This window comes from Cervus elaphus, chromosome 14 (assembly GCF_910594005.1).
Source record: "Cervus elaphus chromosome 14, mCerEla1.1, whole genome shotgun sequence".
Classification (NCBI taxonomy): Eukaryota; Metazoa; Chordata; class Mammalia; order Artiodactyla; family Cervidae; genus Cervus; species Cervus elaphus.
Genome location: NC_057828.1, coordinates 68,431,673 through 68,452,919, shown reverse-complemented (window position 1 = coordinate 68,452,919; position 21,247 = coordinate 68,431,673). Strand labels below are relative to the sequence as shown.

Here is a 21,247-nt window from a genome sequence, read left to right as displayed (position 1 = left end):
AATTTGTAGGATGCAGCAAAAGTAGTGCTTAGAGGGAAATTCATAGTATTGAATGCATAAGATCTAAAATAAATTATCTACATTTCCACCTGAGGAAACTAAAAAAGAAGAGAAAATGAAATCTAAGTAAGTAAGAAAAAGTACTTACTTAGTAAGTAAGTAAGAAGTAAGAAGAAGTAAGAAGAAAAGAAATAGAATTAGAGCAGAGATAAGTTAAACTGAACATAGGAAATCAACAGATAATAATCAATGAAACCCAAAGCTGATTCTTTGAAAAGATCAATAAAATCAGTAAGATTCTAGCCAGGCTAATGTAGAGAAAAAGAGAGAATACAAATTATTAATATCAAAATAAAAATATCAAATTAATATCAAATCAAAAATTAATATCAAAATAAAAATATCAAAAATAAAAGAGAAGGCATCTCTACAGATCCTATGGGTATTAAAAACATTAAAAGGAATATTAATAGAGTTTGAACAACTCTGTGTCTGCCAGTTTGACAACCTAGATGAAATAGATCAACTCCTTGAAAGATACGATTTGCCAAAATTCACACAAGAAAAAAGTTTGAATAGTTCTATATCTATTAAAGAAACGTAATCACTAATTAATAAACTTCCATAACAGAAAACACAGTACCAGATGGGTTTACTGTTGAATTTTACCAAACATTTGTGGGAAAAAATGTACCCCATAGACCAATTCTCTACCTTTTCTTTCAGAGGACAGAGCAGAGAGACTACTTCCTAACTCTTTCTATGAGGCCAGGATTACCCTAATACTAAAACCAGACAAAGACATTATAAGAAAATGAAAGTCTAGGCCAATGTCTCTCATGAATATAGATGTAAAAAGTCTCAACAAATATTATCAAGTTGACTCCAACAATGTATTAAAAGAAAACCTCTTCTGTCCCTAAGATGCTGACATACCTCCTGGATGAAAAAGACCATCTTAGGCTATCTGCCCATTTTGCAGTGGTATACACTGATAAATGTTTAACAGCCAGCTTTCTGGGAGTAGGGAGGAAACTGATTTATAGCATCTATAGTTTTTATGGTACAAAACACTCCCACCATGGTCAATATCTACCTAGTAATGTGATATCATGAAACTCCCAGTGGGAAGAGACACACGCTTTCAGAGGCTGGATCCAGAACACCACTGACAATATGCCATAGTAACAGCTAAATTCAATTGGTTTAGGGGCTGAGAGATAACCAAAGAAAGTCTAAAAAACAGTAAGCCAACAGAATAGTGAGCAAAACAGCAGTAAGCCAATAGTTACTCAATAAAAACAAACAAAAAAACCCTTGAGTTTTGTTTTAGGACATGTACAAAAATCATTTAGCTTTTCATTATATAGATACCATAGCTGATAAACTGTACAAAGATTAATCAGGTATTGCTGGTTCTTTTTACTTTGATATGTTATTATAATTAGCTTTCTAATTTTTCAAGATTCAAATAATTTTGGCTTTATTTTTTTTAAGATTTCATAAGAATATTTAATTTTTATAGTAGATATTCTGAGCTGCAAATTAAGACACCCAAGATCTAAGTGAATAGGCTTAGGAATCAGATCAACTTGCATACAAATCCTTAATTCACTTTTTAGTAGTTATACAACCTCAGTAAATTATCATATATTTTCTCATATCAAATATTTTATCATATAGTTTCCTGAATTATGCAATAGAATGCAATACCCCATGCAGAGGGTGACTATCTCATTTTTGTCAACACCCCTTTTTTAGACCATCTCAGGTAAAGTATCTCTTCCAGGTATGCTCTGTCACTTCAACTCCTGAGTTTGCTCTGTATGCTTATCAGTATGTGAATGATATTCTCTGTTACCATTCTAATTCTAGCAGTTAGAACAGTGCCTTGAACACAGACTGGGTGCTCAATAAATAGCTGTTGGATTAGTGAGTGATTTAAGGGATGAATTAATGAATCAACAGCCACCCTTCTATTCCATAGGATTTCTTTCAGGCTGTCAAACAAGGAGCCCTGCCTCTCTTGATCCACTGTGGGTCAGTGGCCCAAGCTGGCTCTCAGAGCGGTATCCTTCTCCTGGACTCCCTGAGTTCAGAGGTGAGCCTGGGACCCACAAAATCAAGCAGGGTTCCTTCCCAGGGGCTGATACAAATTTTGAGAGAGAGGAACTCTTTTGCTTTGAGGCCTTAGATGCTAAGGCCCTTGTAGGCCAGGTACCACCAGTCATTTTTTTCCACATGGAAAGAGTCTAATGAAGAATAAAGCCAAAGAAAGGAAAGCAGATGAGAGATGGAAAACACTCTGGTACAAACATTAGCCAAATTCTTGGATTCAATCATACCTGAAAATAGAATTTTCTATGGAAGCTTAGTATTTAAGCTTGGTCTATTTAGATGGTATAAACAGATGGTCTATTTATTTAAGTTTAATTTCTGTCACTTTAATCTGAAAGGGCCCTAATATACCACACCTAGTATAGTCACTCTGAGAATCTTTGCCCCAAAGAGGTTTTCCTCCAACTAATTGGCTATGGGGCAATTTTGCTGTGAAAGATAAAATAACTGGTTGACAGGTTTCAACTAGTTGGCAGTGGTTTCATTTCTCCACTGACTCAGTGTTCTCATTTTTTATATTACATACATCTTAGGTCTCATTAAGATCTATAGAGTAATGAGCAGATGTGATGGTCTTAGAAAAGTCAATGATAATTATGTATAATGACTTAATAGAAAATACAGTGATAAGAAAACTTACTGGAAGTGTGAAATAAGAGTATAAAGTCAGATTGCATACCATACTAAAGTGATAACATATCAGTTTGTAAATCCTTCAGTGAGCACAATCATCCCTCCCACCTGTCAAAAGCAAAGGTCTACCAAGCTATGGTGAATATAAAAGGGTGATGAATAATTCATAGAATAGGGGCTTCCCCTGGTGGCTCAGACAGTAAAGAATCTGCCTGCAATACAGAAGACCCTGGGTTCAATCCCTGGGTCAGGAAGATCCCCTGGAGAAGGGAATGGGTACTCACTCCAGTATTCTTGCCTGGACAATTCCATGGACAGAGCAGCCCGATGGGCTACAGCCCATGGGGTTGCAAACAGTCAGACGTGACTGAGTGACTAACTGTAATTCATAACAGCCTTTAGGAGCATTAATTATTCCAGTATTATTTTTAGTTAATTTAGGCACTACAGATTGCTTTCTAATGCTGTCTTTATCAAATTTATCACACAATATTAGAAGTTGCAAACGCATCAAGCTCTTCTTATATCCCTGCAAAAGGAAAAGGTTATGTGTTTCCTCATGAATATGTTTCTAGAAAATGGTAACATAATGTAGCCAGAATTGTGGTATTTGAGACAGAATCTGACTTAGAGAATTTGGTGAACTATAAGGACTGAGAATGGGATGGAACATTTAAATGTGGTCCAGATATGTATGCTCAGTTATATATGTTATATATATTGATAAGAAATAGCTGTATCCCTCCTCTGTTCATTTTACCCTCAGGGGACAGCTGAAAAGACTTAAGAGCAGATTTTTTTACATCAGAAAGAATTTATATCCAACATAAGATTCTGAAGGTTTCCCTAATAGCTCAAACGGTAAAGAATCTGCCTTCAATGTGGGAGACCCGGCTTCAATCCTTGGGTTGGGAAGATCCTCTGGAGAAGGAAATGGAAACCTACTCCAGTATTCTTGCCTGGGAAATCCCATGGACAGAGGAGCCTGGTGGGCTACAGTTCATGGGGTCGCAAAGAGTTGCTTGGACATGACTGAGTGGCTAACACACTAAGATCCTGAATCACTGATGATAAACTTTGAGAAAGGAAGTACCTTTGTTTTCCAAGATATACCCCAATACAACTATGTGCATGCAAGCTCAGTCATGTCTGACTTTGCAACCCTATGAACAGTAGCCCCCCAGGCTCCTCTGTTCCTGGGATTTTCCTGGCAAGAATACTGGAGTGTGTTGCCATTTCCTTCTCAAAGGGTATCCTCCTGATCCAGGAATCAAACTCAAGTCTCCTGTGTCTCTTGCATTGCATGTAGATTCTTTACCACTTGAGCCACTGGGGAAGCTATACAACATGAATTTATACATGTTTGGAATGTATTCAAATATTTTCTGAAATTTTTTCATTTTAATTTTTCACAACAAACTGTTTAAAAACTTTGTTTTTAATTTTTCATCTTAATTATATCCTTTTAGATATTTTCATTAATTCATCTTTTACAGCAAAATTGTCTTACGGTCTAATGGTCTATTTAGTTATGTGGCAATACTGCTTGCTTGGCAGCAAAGATTCTTACAGTGAAGATACCTAGAACCCTAAAATACCTATTGTTTCACAAAGTCAAAAATGACACGTAGATACAGTCCTAAGCATGGTTCCTAGCACATGACATTTATTGAGTGAATGTAGCTAATGCTATTTTTCTCCTTGCCAGCTGTGTGTTTCTGGGCAGGTCTTTAACCTCTCTAGACTTCATTTTTCCTGTCTGAAAGTGAATGACTGGATTAGCTGTTATCTAAGGTCTTCAACATCTCTAAAATTCTATTAATTCAATTACATTTAAATGATTAAAAAATATATTACAGTTTGGAACTCTTTCTCATGTTCAGTTAAATCAGGTACTTGAATTAACACTGATTTAATGTCACATCTCCTTAAGTTCATCCATGAGACAGAAGTGAGAACATAGGCCATAACATCTCTTCCTAATAAAGAAGAAAAGGTAATTATAACACCTTTGTATGGGTCAAAAAGACGTAAATTTTGCTTATCTCTGGGTTCTTACCTGGGCAAGGCCGAATGTTGCACATGATGGTTTCCACGGCAGTCCCTTCACACGGCCGCCCACCGTGCTGAACTGATGGATTATTGCAAGTTCTGGTCCTGGTTCGGTTGCCACGTCCACAGCTCCTCGTGCATTCTTCCCAGGAACTCCATTCTGACCAGTTCCCATCCACTATCCAAAGGCGACACGTTAACACCATCAGAGACATTTCAATCGAAAGAACTTATACTGAGACAAACCATAGTTAGGAGACAGACGTGGGTATCTATTGAACCACGTGCCTGTCTGTTGAATAAAGAGGTGTACCTGGACACGGCTTCTGTTGACAGTTTTGCATTTCTGAATCCGATCCCTGGCAAGGCTTCCCACCGTTGGCTGGAGAGGGGTTGTTGCACAGACGGCTCCTCTTCTGGATCCCTCTTCCACAGGTGACGCTGCAGGGTCTCCAGGCCGACCACTGGGAAAAGCCACCGGGCACTGCAAATGAAACACTGTACTTGGTCTCTGTTATTGTAGATACAAAAACTGTACGTCAGATTTCATGGAAGATATGCACTGGGTCTAGCGCTGAACCTAGAAAGGCTGAGCAATTGTTTATGGAGGCTCTTCTTTACTGTAAAATTAAAACCGAAGCATCCAAGAAGAACTGAGCAGTTAACTAGAGTTTCTTTGGACATGGCTGTTGAAAGAGTGAGCGACAAAGACATTTATATGCTGTTTACCTTTTGGAATTAAGTCATTCTTTGAAGCAAAACTATGCACTGATTTTCGAGAGTAATTTTAACCTAGTTTTAAAAACAAAATTCCGTTTGGGATTTTGAATTATTAACTTGGTATTCCGCAGCTCTCATCTGTATTGTTTTTAATCTCTTCAGTTTGTAATGTGATTTTTGTCCTATCCCTATAATCTATAAGTATCTTGAGGGTACAAGGGATGTGGGCCAAGATGCTTCATGATTTTTATTGTTTAGATTGCCCCAGGTACTGTTTAACAAGGATATCTCAGGGTAAACTAATATCACACTCACCCTGGACTATGACCGGCACTCTCACAAGGACAGAACCCATCAAGTTTCGAGCAACGCATTCATACTCAGACGTATCTTCTTTCTGAGCAGCAGCGATATGTAATGAGTTGTTGGACAACACATTAATTCGCTCATCCCAGAGGATAGAGTGCCCTTGACGGGACCATGTAATGGTTGGACGAGGCTCTCCAGCTGCTTGACAATTCAAGATGACTTTGCCGCCAGCATTAATAATAGTTTCTACTGGTTCAAGAGTGATAACAGGAGGACCTATGGAGAAAAGCACATGTTTCTTAGTTTTTGTGGAATTACATTAACATTGTGAGTCATACTATATAATAACATTATTTAGAAAAAAATTACGCTGATTTTTTTTTAATACAATGTAGCTTCTCAGCGGTTGAGGTTGTAATTGCCATTGACAGAATGTTTTATTTAGTAAATGGTAAAAATTTTAAATCCCTAAGCAGTCTAGCCTAGAGCATGGGCTCTGCAGTTGTGCTTTTCTGGGTTCACATTCTGCCTCTGCTCTTTACTACCTTTTTTAATCACTGTGTCCTTAAAAATGGTGCCTAGTTCAGAGGATCTTGTTTGACTCAACTAAGATGATGTAAGCACAGATCTTCAACAATAGACAAGAAGACAATATTAGTATTACTCTTCTTATTGTTTTTGTTGTTATTGATTTTGTCTGTGTTTTACATGGTGAACATTCAATTCTCTTCCTTACATCATTTTTTGAGGTAAAGAGTCATTATTAAGTTATTCTTTCATCACTGATCATCATTCTCAATATATACATATATTGAGAATTTATTTCTTGCCAGGCATTGTGCACAGATACAGTTACTAGTTTCAAGGGACTCAGAGTCCATTTATAAGACAGACAAGTAACCAATTATTGAGCTATAATATACATATAAAATTTAGTAAAGAATAGATAAATGTATGATAACATGAGAGCATAAACAATAGTGACTCAATACATCAAACAAAAGCATGTCTCTGGAAATGAAGAGGTAAAGGAAGACATTCAAGAATTATTAAGAAAGTAGGAGTGATAGGAGTTAGCCATTCAATAGTATGGCATAAAGGGAGGAACTGATGACTACAGGGTTTTGATTTGGGGAATACAGTGTATCTTTGGGTAAATTCAGTAGAATACACAAGAAAGGACAGATTTATTAGGAAGGAATAAGGAATGATGATTCACATCCATTTAGAAATGCTGAGCTTGAGATATCTGTAGGACAGTCAAGTGGAGATGTCTAGATATTCATATCTCAAGCTCAGAATAGAGATGGAAGTAAGATTGCTTCAGGAGTGAGTCTAAAATGAGAGGGAGAGATCCAAGATAGAAATGATGGCAGCATTATTAGGTAAGAAACGGACAGAAAATGAGCCTGTAAATGATACTCAGAGCTGATCACTGAGGAAGGAAGAAACTCAGGAGAAAATGGTATCCTAGCAACCAAAGTGTGTTTCAAGGAGGATTGAGAGGTCAACAGTATCTGTAGTGGATGACAGCTATTCAAATGAAGTTACTGGAAAGATAAACATTATGCCACCAACTTTTTCTAGTTCCTTTTATCTATATTCTGGTCTGCAGTGTTAAGAAAGAGAATATGAAGGACTTCATGGAGAAGCAGCTTGAACTGGATTTTTTAAAAAGTGAGTAAGATTACATAGAGGAGAAAGGAACTGCCGTGGAGAGAAGGAAACAGTACAGAGACAGAGTTAGCTCTGAAAGGTGATTCAGCCTGGACAGCAGTAGCATGCAGGTTTTAAACATCTCGTTAAAATCTTAAAAGATAATCTAAAGGGTTTACATTCGAATAGGTGAGAATAGGGGAGTGTGTTTTTTCTTGACAGAGTATGATAGGATGACAGCAGTGTTTTAGTGAGACTGAACTGAATGGTGGAAGGATTGGTTCAACAAACAGTAATGCATATAAGATAATTCAGGGTGGTGGCTGCATATTACAGACCAGGAAGTCTATCTGGAATGACAAAACACAAAACAAAAACAAATAAAATGTGTTTTATGGTAATACTACTATGATAGTATTTTATGCAAAAGCATCACTGACATGTTGTGTTTTACAAAAGTAATTATTTCACATCAGGTTTGAATCTTTCAGTGTTATTAATGTATTATTCATATATATGTCCACATCATCCTCAAATTGCATTCTTGCTTGATGTTTATATTAAAATCACTCTTAAGAACTTTCTGGGCTCTAAGAACACCCCCCCCCCAGTTTCAGATTATATTATGTATTCAATAAACTATTGTTGAATGAAGTAAGTGGCTCAGATTAATCATGCAACACACTAAATAAGAACATTGAATAAATAAGCCTGTTCATATTATTATGGTCAAAAAAGTGTTAAATAAAACTAAGAATCTTAATTTAGATTCCATATTTGAACATTTCCAATGGCACGTAAGTCTATAAATTAACAATAAATACCATATGTAAAAAAATTCCATACATACATCTTTCAAAGTTGAATTAATTCTATCAGTCACACAATAATTTGTTAAATATGAGCATTTTATCTAAAAGAAGACATTCCTTATGGTACTTTAATCTCAATTTTAAACATTACATTTTTTACTTTTTTATATCCCTCATTTATTACAATGAATTTATTGTCAGTATATGTAGATGAGCTAATCTAATGCAGTTTCTCTTAAACTTGGCCAGTGAATCACTCTTCCATGGGAGATTAATTGTGAGGTGCCCTACGTACATTCACCCAAGAAAGCAGGGAGGAGGGTTTCATGAGAATAATATTTTTTGGGGGGAAATTTAGAATATTATATCCTCCTCTAATTGAGTTAAATTCACATCTGCATGCTAACATTTCTGGAAATATCTGCAGTAAAGAAAACTGGTACACTTAAGCAAAGCTTGGCATATAGTAGGTGCTCTTATATATGTAACTATATATATAAATATGTATATTTAATAAATGAAAACTTTGTTTAATCTATTTTTCTCATAATTATTCAATGATGGCATTCTACTTTTCTCCTAATGATATCCATAAAGTTATTATTTGGTACGTATGTATTTAAGTAAAACACTATCTTAGACACAGAAACAAGCTTATGGTATGTGTATCTCTATATGTACACACATACAATAGAATATTATTGAGCCACGAAAAGAAGGGAATCCTGCCATTTGTGACAACATGGAAGGCATTATGTTAAATGAAATATGCCAGACAAGAGGCAAATAGTTGTGTGGTGTCACTTACATGTAGAATCTTAAAAAGTCAGGAACAGAGAATAGACTGGTGGTTGCCAGGGGCTGAAGGATGGGGGATATGGGGAGATACTGGTCAAAACATACAAACTTTCAATCACAAAAATGAGTAACTTTTGAGAATCTAATGTATAGCATGATGACTACAGTTAGTAACACTGTACTGTATACTTGAAATTTGCTGAGTAGATCTTAAATATTCTCACCAAAAATCCCACAAAAAACAATGTGTGAAGTGATGAATATGTTAATTAACTTGACTGTGGTAATCATTTTACAGTGTATTCAATATATGTATATCAAATCATCACACTGTACACTTCACTTTTTTTCACCACGCCACATGGCATGTAGGATCTTAGTTTCCTGACTTGGTATTGAACCTGCACCCCCAGCAGTAGAAGTGCAGGGTCTTAACCACTGGACCACCAGGGAAGTTCTACACTGTACGGTTTAAATATACATAGTTTTATTTGTCAACTATACCTCACTAAGGCTGCAGGGGGGGACCACTGTCTTCAATATCTATTCAGCATTTCAGAGAATATATAGAAATAGAGAAATATTTATTCAAGCTTTAAAGAGTAGTTTGGTAAACAGCTGTTAGTAAATGCTGGTCTACAGCATCTCTTAATAGTGAATAAAAAATGTAAATTCATTCCATTAAATACTGAGCCTATTCACAAAATAAACTGATTTCCTTAACTTAATGACACTGTTCTTGGGTCAGCCCCTGAAGTGGTCCTGGGGACTGTCCACTGAGCCACTTGAGTCTTTAATGATTTTCAAATTATGAAAACTTGTCTTCTGATTGTTTATACTGAGGACCCTCATCACAAGCACGCTCATCCTGCCCAGAACACACAGACACTTCACAACAGATTGACAGCAATGGATCCAGAGAACTCTTGAATTCATTTACATTAGTCTTCATTTTCAACACCTAGCTTTAAAGTGCCGTAAAATGACATCTTTGTAACCTCCTTACAAGAATGGTAGGGAGCTATAAAAAGGGTATTTGACTGAATATATTGCAAACAACAACAAAAGCTCTGATACCAAACCACTGCAAATTTGAACTGCACATGTTAGGTAAAACAGACAGAAATACCTGTGCAAAGTTGTATCAGTCTTCTGGTTGGTAACAATTGCTCTATCAGCAGCAGAAAACTAAATTAGACTCTGAAACCTACCATTAATGTATTTGCTAGAAAGTTAAATGAACAATTATATGGACATTTCTTCAATCAAGTGTTTAAGTAATTAAGCAGCTTACTCTGCAAAGTCAGACTCATGCTGCGTTCCACCACCCCAGCTTCATTGGTAGCTACGCACGTATAATCACCAGCATCTTCATTCTACGGAAATAAGCAGTGTTTTATAAAAATAGGAGCCTACAGAGCAGAGAAAAAAATTTTTTTTCACTGTGAGCTTGTTTATGCAATTATGTTTATGAGAAGGTATTTTAATAGAAATAGGAGAACTTACATACATTTAACCATACAAATAGATTTTTTTAAAAAAAGAAAAAAATTCTTAGCCTAATGTTTTTTTCCTAAAAAACCTAGGGAACTCTCAGGGAACAATAACTGGTAGAAACCAAAGCAGAAATACCATTTTTTTATAATGATTTATCCAAAATTGCCTTAGTAAAGAAAAATGCCAATATATTCTTATAGATATCTTAAAAAGCATTAAATATTCAGAATAAATGAAAAAATACCTAGTTCTTTGTTACAGAGGTTATTAAAAAAACATTAATCTTAGCCTCTACTTTAGAAGCTTGAAATGTAGGAAAGAAAGTGAAAAACTAATTTACAGGTGACGCAAATCACAGAACATAAGTGATAAATTTATACATATCTATACAGAAAAGAAGTACCACATGAATTCAGATTTGATGACTAATTAGAGATTTTGCTAAGGTCTTATGAACAGAGAAATTCTGGTCTTGTTAATAAAAAGAGTAAGTCAATTAAGGGGAAATGAATTGCAGGAAGTGGAAGAGGGTAGGAGAAGAAAGATGGATGTTGGTTTAGATATTTAATCAAAGTATCAATGCATGATCCAGATAGAAATTTCTAGTAGGAAACTGTAGATGGAACTTGAAAGAGTTTCAGGGTTGAAGGTATAGGGTTAGGAATCTGAAATTGTGTGGTGGAAAATCAGTATTAATATTAGAAGAAGTACCAAGGACTTCAAAAGTAATTATGTTTGTGTAGAGGAAACTCCAATACTTTGGCCACCTGATGCGAAGAGCTGACTTATTTGAAAAGACCCTGATGCTGGGTGAGATTGAGGGCAGGAGGAGAAGGGGACGACAGAGGATGAGACGGTTGGATGGCATCACCGACTCAATGGACATGGGTTTGGGTGGACTCCGGGAGTTGGGGATGGACAGGGAGGCCTGGCGTGCTGCGGTTCATGGGGTTGCAAAGAGCCGGACATGACTGAGCGACTGAACTGAACTGAACTGAAAGCGGGGAAAGCAGCAGTGAAGAAGCAGAGACTGATTAGTGTAGCCAGAGGTAGAAATCATCTCAAAATTGAAGGAACAGTCAACAGCATCTAATGCTGAAATAAAACCAAGCTGAATAAAAGACTGAAAGTGGTCCATCGGAACGGGTCCATTGGATAGTATAGTCTAATTATGATTTCAATGAATTCAACAGTGGGTTAACAACTCACCTTTAGTTAAGAATTTTTTAGATAAAATATCTCATTCACTTGACCCTCAAATTAGAATAATTTAAAGTACTAATATTGCCTGAATTACTGAAGCTTTTGGAAAGCCTGATAAAGTTGTTGACTTAGTGATGAAATCTACATTGTATTTAAAATGGTGTTTGTAATTCTTCAAATTCCTCATTCTAAAACAGATTTGAGGAAGTTACCTACTGATGCTGAATAACAGGTCAATGATAGAGAACAAAGCAGCAAAATTTTTTTTATTGCTCATACTCCTTCGAAGGGCTAAAAATCAATTTGAACTATTCTTTCAGTTTTTTAAAAGAACCCATTGATTAAGATTTTATGATTAAAATAGGAATGCAGAGAAACTTCCTATGGTACCCACAGAGAGGTGTTGATTGTGACATTTAAAGTGTGTACTGACAATTCAGTGTGACTTACTACAGTGCCATAAATGGCCAACGAGCCATTGCCAAGTTGCCGGATTCTGTGGCTAATTTCAATATCGATCCCCCTTCTGCTCCACTGGATGGTTGGGGCGGGATCTCCTTTCACCTCACAATTCAGGATTGCATTACCACCAAGTGGTTCAATCCAGTTAGAAGGGTAATCACCTTTGAAGACTGGAGGTTCTGGGAAATAACAAAAGACGAGTGTACATCAGTCTTTGTGATTCTAACCTGTTTAAAAGATAATTTAGTCTGAAGAGGGGGAAAATCCACTTTTGAGCCCCATGAATCTTCCAGAATCAACTGCTCATGCTAATCAACGAGAGAATTTTGTCCACTTCAATAACCTAAGTGGACGATTCCATTTTGTGCCAAGTGATCTCTTTACGTACTGCTTACCTACTTTTGAGATGAACGTTCATAATTTTTTTTATATCTCATGAGTTTGCACATCTGTGAAATAAGACTAAATTAATAAACTGAAGTTACATCATATTACTATACAATAGGGATGCAAAATACAAACCATTTATCATAAATATTAAAAACAGAACACTTTCACGCACCTTTCACATAAACAAACCCAATCGCCTTCACAAAACCAACGCTGTTTTCAGCAGTGCACACATAAGTGCCTGAATCCTCTTTTGATATCCTTTCAATAACAAGTTCACTGTGTCCATTGATGCTGTCAAAGTGGGCTGAAGGAAAAAAGGTAGAAAACAACACAAACGCCTCTCAGTAACCTCAGAAAATAATCACAACAGCTCAATATTTTGCAGGTTAGATTTATTGAGTCGGTCAGCAATTCAACCAAAGAGATCTCATTATGACACTGGAGGAGAGAGCCCTTTCCAGAAATTTCTTCCTCTGAGCTATTTGCTATGTCTCTAGACACTTGTTTGAAGAATGAAAAACAGCAGAAGGAACAGGAAAAGAGAATGAAAACAAACATCTTCTAAAATTATTTTCGATTGCACCTTTCATCTCAAAGAGTTGCCTAAAGCTGGCTTGCACCCTCTCTAGGTTTCAAAACTCTTTCATTCAGAAATATGACATTTTCCATTTCATTTCTCTCACCACCAATTTTCCCAAACAATTTACATCAAGAACATGAAAACCTTTTCAGTTATAATTCAACTGACCTGGCAGCTCAGAGGGAAAGTCATGAACACCTACGCTAGTTAGGTAATAATGACAAAATTAAATTTGTAATAATTTGAACTTGCCCATAAGTGGTAATGATATAAATTACCAAAGGTACTTTCAGTACTTGGAATAGAGTATAAGATAAATATGCAAATCCTAAAACAATAGATACTAAATAAGATTCCGATTAGATCAACCAATATCTAATTACATTAAGTATGTTTACTTTGCAGGTTCTCTCCCATTCAAATTATTATTATTTTTTAGTATAATTGCTTTACAATGTTGTGTTAGCGTTTGTTGTACAACAAAGTGAATCAGGTATATGTGAACATATATCTTCTCCCTCTTGGACCACCCCTGACCCCCAACCCCCAATCCCACCCATCTAGGTCATCACAGAGCATGGGGTTGAGCTCCCTGTGCTATATAGCTGGTTCAAATTATCTTTTCAAGTTTTCATACTGCTGAATAGTAAGTGGAAAATTAAGCTTGAAACACTTAAATATCTAAGTTAGTATTATATCCTCAGAAAACAGTACTGATTAGGTTTTTTAGAGTTTATTTTTCTTCAGTGAAGTATATTACACTATTACTGTTACGGTGACGCAGCTGATGAATTCTAGTTATCATAAATCTTTATAACAGAAAACTCAAGCTTATGACTGACTTTCTAGCAAGGCATTTATTAAATACTAATAGTGTAGTACTTCAGAACTCAATTTTGGGAAGCAACAATTTCTTTTTACAAACAGTATTTTTGTGCTGGTGATAAAAGTCTAACAGACAGAAACACATCTTCCCCAGGATGCGTGGCTCTACCTGAACATGCAAGTGCACACACAGACTGGAAACTCATTACTTAATGATCTACACTCTGGTAGTGGATTAGAGAGGTTAATTCATACAGTGAAAAGTACAGTCTCTGTAAAATCAGGTGAATCTTCAGGGCTCTCTCAGTCATCTTAATCCATTTTTCAATAAGGAAGGAGATCCCAGGTAGCCAGTGGTAAAGAATTCTCCTGCCAGTGCAGGAACTGTAGGAGACACGAGTTTGATCCCTCGGTCGGGAACACCCCTGGAGGAGGAAATGGCAACAACCCACTCCAGTATTCTTGCCTGGGGAATCCTATGGACAGAGAAGCCTGGTGGGCTGCCGTCGGTGGGGTCACAAAGAGTCAGACATGACTGAGTAAGAACAGCGAGGAGGTCAGGGGGATACATTTGGGCGTCTGTGTATATGACTTCTCAGGGGGAAGGGAGATACTTTTAGGTTAAAAAACCTACCTATATCCTTCAATATATGGTCCTGTGACCAACATGTCCTTTCTAAAGAATGAAAAGAGCACATATACTGGGCATAGGCTAAAATCCAGGCGAAAGTACACATTTTACAGAATTTAAAGCCATCGATTCATTTAACTTTTCAATCAATTCCCACAGTTAAAGAAAATGGAGATGGGTTTCGAGTTCTCTATCAGTGTACTTATTCACTTCTTAAGAATTAAAGTACCAACCTGGGATAATATTGTTATTGAAGGTCCATGTTAACTTGGGCAATGGAATACCAGTTGCTTTACAGTTTAATCGCAGCTGTTCTCCCTTATTTAACGACACATCTCCAGGGAGTTCAGTAAAAGTGGGAAGAACATGAACAGTCAGGCTGATGGTGTGTCTGTCTTCACCTGCGGCATTGTTAGCAATGCAGGTATAGGTGCCAGAATCTTCCGGCTTAAAGAAAGAAAAGTCATTGTGCATAAAATTACACGCTCTTACATCATATTACATATAATTCATAAAACTGCATAGCTTGGTCCCCAAAGGAACACTCTAAAGATGATTTAAATTTCCATCTTTTAGTCTGAACCATCTGGCTAGTTTCTACAAAGCATAATTTACAACGTTTAAGAAATTAAACAAAAGTCCATACCTTACAGAACTATAGCATTTTACAGTAAGAAGATCTTAGAAAACCTGACATTATACAGTTTTACTAAACATCAACTGCTGTACTGCAATGTACAACTAAAGAGCAAATTTACTCCCAAAGGCTGTTAGAATCTTGATGGCATAGCTGGTTTTCTGGGTAATGTGGTACATAGGACCATGAAAATGATCAAAGGAAATGGCAAGAGTCAGGGCAATTAGCTGCAATTCCAAGATTTCACTTGCTAAATCCAATGGCCAGCTCTTGGCAATCATTTTACAGGAAGTTTTAGAATTTGACACAATTCTGGCTTCCTTCTTTTTAAAACCATGTCTTCACTTGGCTTCCAGGACACCCCATTCCCCTAGTTTCCTTTCTGCCTCACTGATTGCTTTTCTTCCATCTCCTTTTGCTGGCTTCCCCTCCACATTAATGTGTCAATGTAGGTGTATGAGAGGGCTCAGTCTCTTGTTCCTCTTTTCTTCTGTCCACACTCAACTTGGTTTTAATGGCTTTAAATACCACCGACATGCTGAGATGAGTACCAGTGTGTCCAGCCCAGGTGTTTCTTCCAAACTCCAATTGTACTGAACTTCTCATTCCAACGCTCTGCTTGGTTGCCTAAAAGACATCTCAAGCCCAAGTTTTCAAAACCAACTTCCCCTCTTCCCCTTTCTGCTCTATCTGCAGCCTTCACGCCATCTCAGTTGATGGCTGATTTGTTCTTCCAGCTGTTCATGACTTTGCCCTCAAGACACTGGAGTGTTTGTTTATTCTTTTTCACACTATTTTCAGTCTAGCTAGGAAATCCTAGCTTCAAAGTATACACAAAATCCAACCACTTCTCACCCACCCCTTCTCGGCTGATATTCTGCTTTGAGTCCTATAATCTCTCATCTGCCTCCACACCATCTTCCCAACTGGTCTTTGGCTTCTCTCCTTGCCTCCCTACCATGTATCGTCATCACAATAGCCAATGCAATACTGCAAAAACATAAGGCGGACAACATTGCTCCCCTGCTCAAAGCCTGATTAATGGATTCTGATTTTACTCAGAGGAAAATGCAAATTGTTACATGGGACGGCAAGGAGTCGGACACGACTGAGCAACTGAACAGCAATAAGGCATTGCGTGTATCTGGTCTTCATTTTTCTCTGACTTCTTTCTCTCTCCCTTTGTTTTCACTGGTCTCCTGTTTCTCAAATAGATCAGGCATGTTCCTACTTTTTTTTTTTTTATTCTTTCCACCCACCTTCATTTCTTTGCCCCCCAAATCTGGGGTAGGGGTCCCAGTTTTCTGCCTCTCTCCCAGGCAAAGAAAACCAGGGTGCCCCTCTCCCAGATACCTGCTTAGCTAATTCACTTCCTTCAAATTTTGCTCAAAGTGTTTGTTTCCCAGAGGACATTTATTCTAACCATGCTATTTAAAATGTAACTTGTACTCTTCTAACTTCTGATACCTTCTACGGGTTCTTGTTTTATTTTTCACACTAGTTGTTTTCTTTTGAATTGTATACATTCTTTATTTTTATTTCTTACTACTTTATTATTATTTTGAGATGTATGCATCACTTTTTTTATTTGTTATTTACTATCTCCCTCCTTTAGGAATAAACTCCATGAAGGCAAGGATCTTTGATTGTTTTGTTCGATGTATTTATTCCCAGTGTCTAAATCTGTGCTGATCATAGAGAAGGTACTCAATACTCAATAAATATTTGTTAAATTAACAACTGAATGCTTCTGATTCTATTAAGGTCCATAGCACAGACTTTACCTTCTTTTTTAAAAAGAAGTTTAAGAATAGATTTTCTTTTCATTGAAGCATCAAGTAATTGGCAATGCAGCATAAAAATTATAATCACTTACTATAGATACAATCTAACACTGGTAGGTTTCATAATGATTTTTTAAGGGCAAACAGAAATAAATCATTTTCCATGTAAATGTCTCCTCACCCTGACACCACTGAGCTACTCTTAAATTCCTGGATCTTAACATCTTAAGTTTAAAAATCAAAGATTTTATGGAATTGAAGCTTTGGAAAATCCAGATTATACATATTACTCACAGATAGACTTATCACTTGTGTCTTTCATCTGATATTTATAAGCTACCTTATTGTTGCTATTTTAAAAAATTTATCCCAGTTATCCCACTAAAAGTTTAAACTTTTCTCATTTAATTCCTTCAGGTCTGTAAGAGTGATTGAGAGGTCATATTCAACATTCTTGAATTTGATAGTATACCAGAGACTGTATACCAGTTTAAACAAACAAATTTAACATTGTTTTATCATTTTTAAGTTCACATTTTTAACTTTTAATAGCTCTGAAATTGGGATACAATGTAAAAATTGATGGTCTTCTCTAGTTTACTTGACTGAATTTTTTTTCTTTCTTTCTTTCTTAGTGGTACCTAAAATAAACGTGCATCTTACAATTGATGGAAACTTAGATTTGAATAAATACAATTTCTGCTTGCACATAAGATCAAGTTAGCCTATTCCTAGGGCTATTTTTCTGGTAATCAAGGAATCTAGCTAACAGCTGAAATTATATTATGAAGTGAATATGATCAATTTTATCCATTTAATCTGTTTGAATTTAATTCTATGAAGATTTTATAATGAAATTTAGGTACTCTGAAGGGTAGTGAAAAGGAATAATGAAAGTGTTAGTCACTCAGTCATGTCTGACTCTTTGTGATCCCATGGACAGTAGCCCACCAGGCTCCTCTGTCCAAGGAATTCTCCAGGCAAGAATACTGGAGTGGGTAGCCATCCCCTTCTCCATGGGATCTTCCTGACCCAGGGATAGAACCTGGGTCTCCTGCATTGCAGGCAGATTCTTTACTGTTTGTGCCACCAGGGAAGCCCAAAGTGAAAGTGAAGTCGCTCAGTCGTGTCCAACTCTTTGCGACCCCGTGGACTATAGCCCACCAGGCTCCCCCGTCCATGGGGTTCTCCAGGCAAGAATACTGGAGTGGGTGCCATTTCCTAAGATAGGCACAAAAGCTCTGAAAGTGATTCATGTTTTAATCATGTTTAGTAGTTGGTACAAACTGTTGATACACTGAAACCACATGATAATTTTTAAAAGTCATGTGGTACGCATAAATATAGATTCTTCTTCAAATAGGCTAATGCTGAAAAAAACAGATGCTTCCCATAGCTACCATTCTGCAGACTGGAGAAATACCACCTAAGAATATTCAAAATTCCCAGCTTGCACAGATTCCTAAGACTGAGAGTTATTTAAAATCCTGAAAAGAGCAAAAAGCCTGTTTTTTGTATTTGCTTAATAATACATCAAACGTATTATGATCTCTCTTCTTGGAACAGTTCTCATGCACTGTTACAAGCATGGAATATAATAGAACTTAGAATTTTCCTGATAAACAAAGATTTTCACAAAAATAAAATAACTTTAGAAGAAAGTCATTTATAAGTTCCCATGATGTACCAAATACTGTTCTCGGGAACATAAAATGAAATACGTATAAAATTAATTTTTTGACCTGCATTTATATGGGTACTTTTCTTTCATGATTAAATAATACATGGGAATTCCCTGGTGCTTCAGTGGTTAGGACTTGGCCCTTTCGCTGCCATGGAACAGTTCGACCTCTGGTTAGGGAACTAAGATCCCACAAGCTGTGTGGCACAGCCAAAAACAAACAAAACAAAAACAAAACAAAATATACATTTTTAAGCTAGGTCACTAAAATGGTGAATTAATAATCTGTCTCAATGTATCTCTTCATATTTATTAAACTTACCACAACATTTTCCAGGATAAGCTCTCCATAGGGTTCGACAGTATATTTTCCTAACAAGTTAGACAAAAGAACATTGTCTTTTTTCCAGTTAATTGCTGGTGTGGGGATTCCATCAGCCACGCATGGAAGAACGGCTTGTGAATTCTCATTGACCGTGTAATGTACTTCTGTGTTTTGGATTGTAGGTGGTACTATAAAGAGTTTTAAAAAAGAAAGTCATTCGGGATGTTGAGTTCAATCATTATTCACACTGAAAATGAACACACAATTGATTCTCTTGAGAGTAACTTGGTAGAAATACTAACAAAATATATCAAGTCATTTGTTTGTTACTCTGAAAGCAATCAATATTTTTGACACCAGCAAGAATTCTAAGGCATTTGTACATGTTGGATATATTTACAATGAGCCTCTGAAAAAACGACATTGAACTGGTGAGAAATATTTAGATTTTATTTGACTTACTGACTTTCCCTTGAGTTTCTTTTGTTTATTGCAATGAAATAAAACAAACGAGCAACTAAAGCCAAAACCACTTCTATAGTTGTATAACTGTTGGATTTGTATCACAGAGATATTGTGAGGATAAACTGATAAAACTCACTAGTTTAAAGCACTATAAAATACCTCATAGTAAAGCTAAAGAAAAAAATTTATTGCAGTACTTTACATATTACAACAAATGTAAGTAAAACTGGTGAAAACATTTAATTTAGTTTTTATACTATCACAGAGGAAATGTTTTATAGTGATTTCATAATTCCATGCAAATACTGCTTATGCTTCAAATTTTTTGAAATGGAATTTAGGCAACATGGAAAGATCAACTGAATATTTCAGGGTACGAAGAAATACTTTAGAGGATTCAGAGCTAAGATATTTACTTCTAACAGAAATGTTTAAATATGTTAAGAATACTTGACTAAAAAAGAAAAAATATACTCTCCTCTCAAAACAGTAGATTTCAGAAATATTCAAGTACATCAGTGAGAAATGGATCAACTTTTTCACAAATTTTTTTACAGAACAAAAATAGGTTTCAGCAAAAAAAAAAAAAAAGATTATATGGATATGCAAACACTGTATGAATAATTATATGCATAAACAGGCTTCCTTGGTAGCTGAGTTGGTAAAGAATCTGCCTGCAATGCAAAAGACCCTGGTTCAATTTCTGGGTCAGGAAGCTCCCTGAAAGAAGGGATAGGCTACCCACTCCAGAATTTTTGAGCTTCCCTGGGGGCTCAGATGGTAAAGAATCCACCTGCAATGCAGGAGTCCTGGGTTCAATCCCTGGATTGGGAAGATACCCTGGAGGAGGGCATGGCAACCCACTCCAGTTTTCTTCCTGGAGAATCCCATGAACAGAGGAGCTTGGCAGGCTGCATTCCATAGGGTTGCACAGAGTCGGACACAACTGAAGCCACTTTAGCATGCATATACGCACACATGCATGTATAAACGATAGATAACTTAAAAAAAGCCTAAAACCTATTTTGTTGAATGGTATATCATAAATATCCAATTCATTTTCATTAATTTATGCTATATTTTCATTATCTCATTTATCCTGGTTTCCCCGGAGTTGGTATTTCAACTTTGCTAACAGTTATAAAGTTGCAACACTAGTGCATTTACTTATTCTTTTTCAAAATGAAAATTTTAAGGTTGTGCCACTATACTTGATTTTAGCTTTGGGTACATACAATACATTTTGATATGTGGTGTCCTTATTTTTATGATTTTCTAAATAATTTGAAAATAAAATCATGTTCTTTGACCTACTTGTTAATCAGAATGATCATTTTTAATTTGCTTGGGGTTCAGGTTTTGGCATTAAAAATTCATTACTCATTTCAAGCTTTATTGCATTGTGGGTGGGGATTGTGGCCTATACTTTTAAGTTATTATTAATGATTTCTTTGTTCTTTGTGTGCACACATGCTCGGTTGTGTCTGACTCTTTGGCTCCGCGCTCCTCTGTCTATGGGGTTATCCAGGCAAGAATACTGGAGTGGGTTGCCATTTTCTCCTCCAGGGGATCTTCCTGACCTAGGGATTGAATCCATGTCTCCTGTGATTCTGAATTGCAGGCAGACTCTTCACCACTTAGCTACCTGGGAAGCCCCTCTTTGTTG

General features: G+C 36.4%; 1 protein-coding gene across 5 annotated transcripts in view; it reads right to left on the bottom strand.

Moving 5' to 3' along the window:
* The window catches only part of HMCN1 (hemicentin 1), a 516,590-nt gene that overhangs the window by 54,901 nt on the left and 440,442 nt on the right, over positions 1 to 21,247 (bottom strand). For all 5 annotated transcript variants that reach the window (XM_043924342.1, XM_043924345.1, XM_043924344.1 and 2 more), the window contains 8 exons: positions 19,114 to 19,304; positions 14,923 to 15,136; positions 12,823 to 12,957; positions 12,249 to 12,439; positions 10,393 to 10,474; positions 5,839 to 6,108; positions 5,117 to 5,287; positions 4,811 to 4,981 (listed from right to left, as the gene is read on the bottom strand). In XM_043924342.1, coding sequence (XP_043780277.1) covers positions 4,811 to 4,981; positions 5,117 to 5,287; positions 5,839 to 6,108; positions 10,393 to 10,474; positions 12,249 to 12,439; positions 12,823 to 12,957; positions 14,923 to 15,136; positions 19,114 to 19,304 — 1,425 coding nt within the window. The remainder of the gene's footprint in view (positions 1 to 4,810; positions 4,982 to 5,116; positions 5,288 to 5,838; positions 6,109 to 10,392; positions 10,475 to 12,248; positions 12,440 to 12,822; positions 12,958 to 14,922; positions 15,137 to 19,113; positions 19,305 to 21,247) is intronic.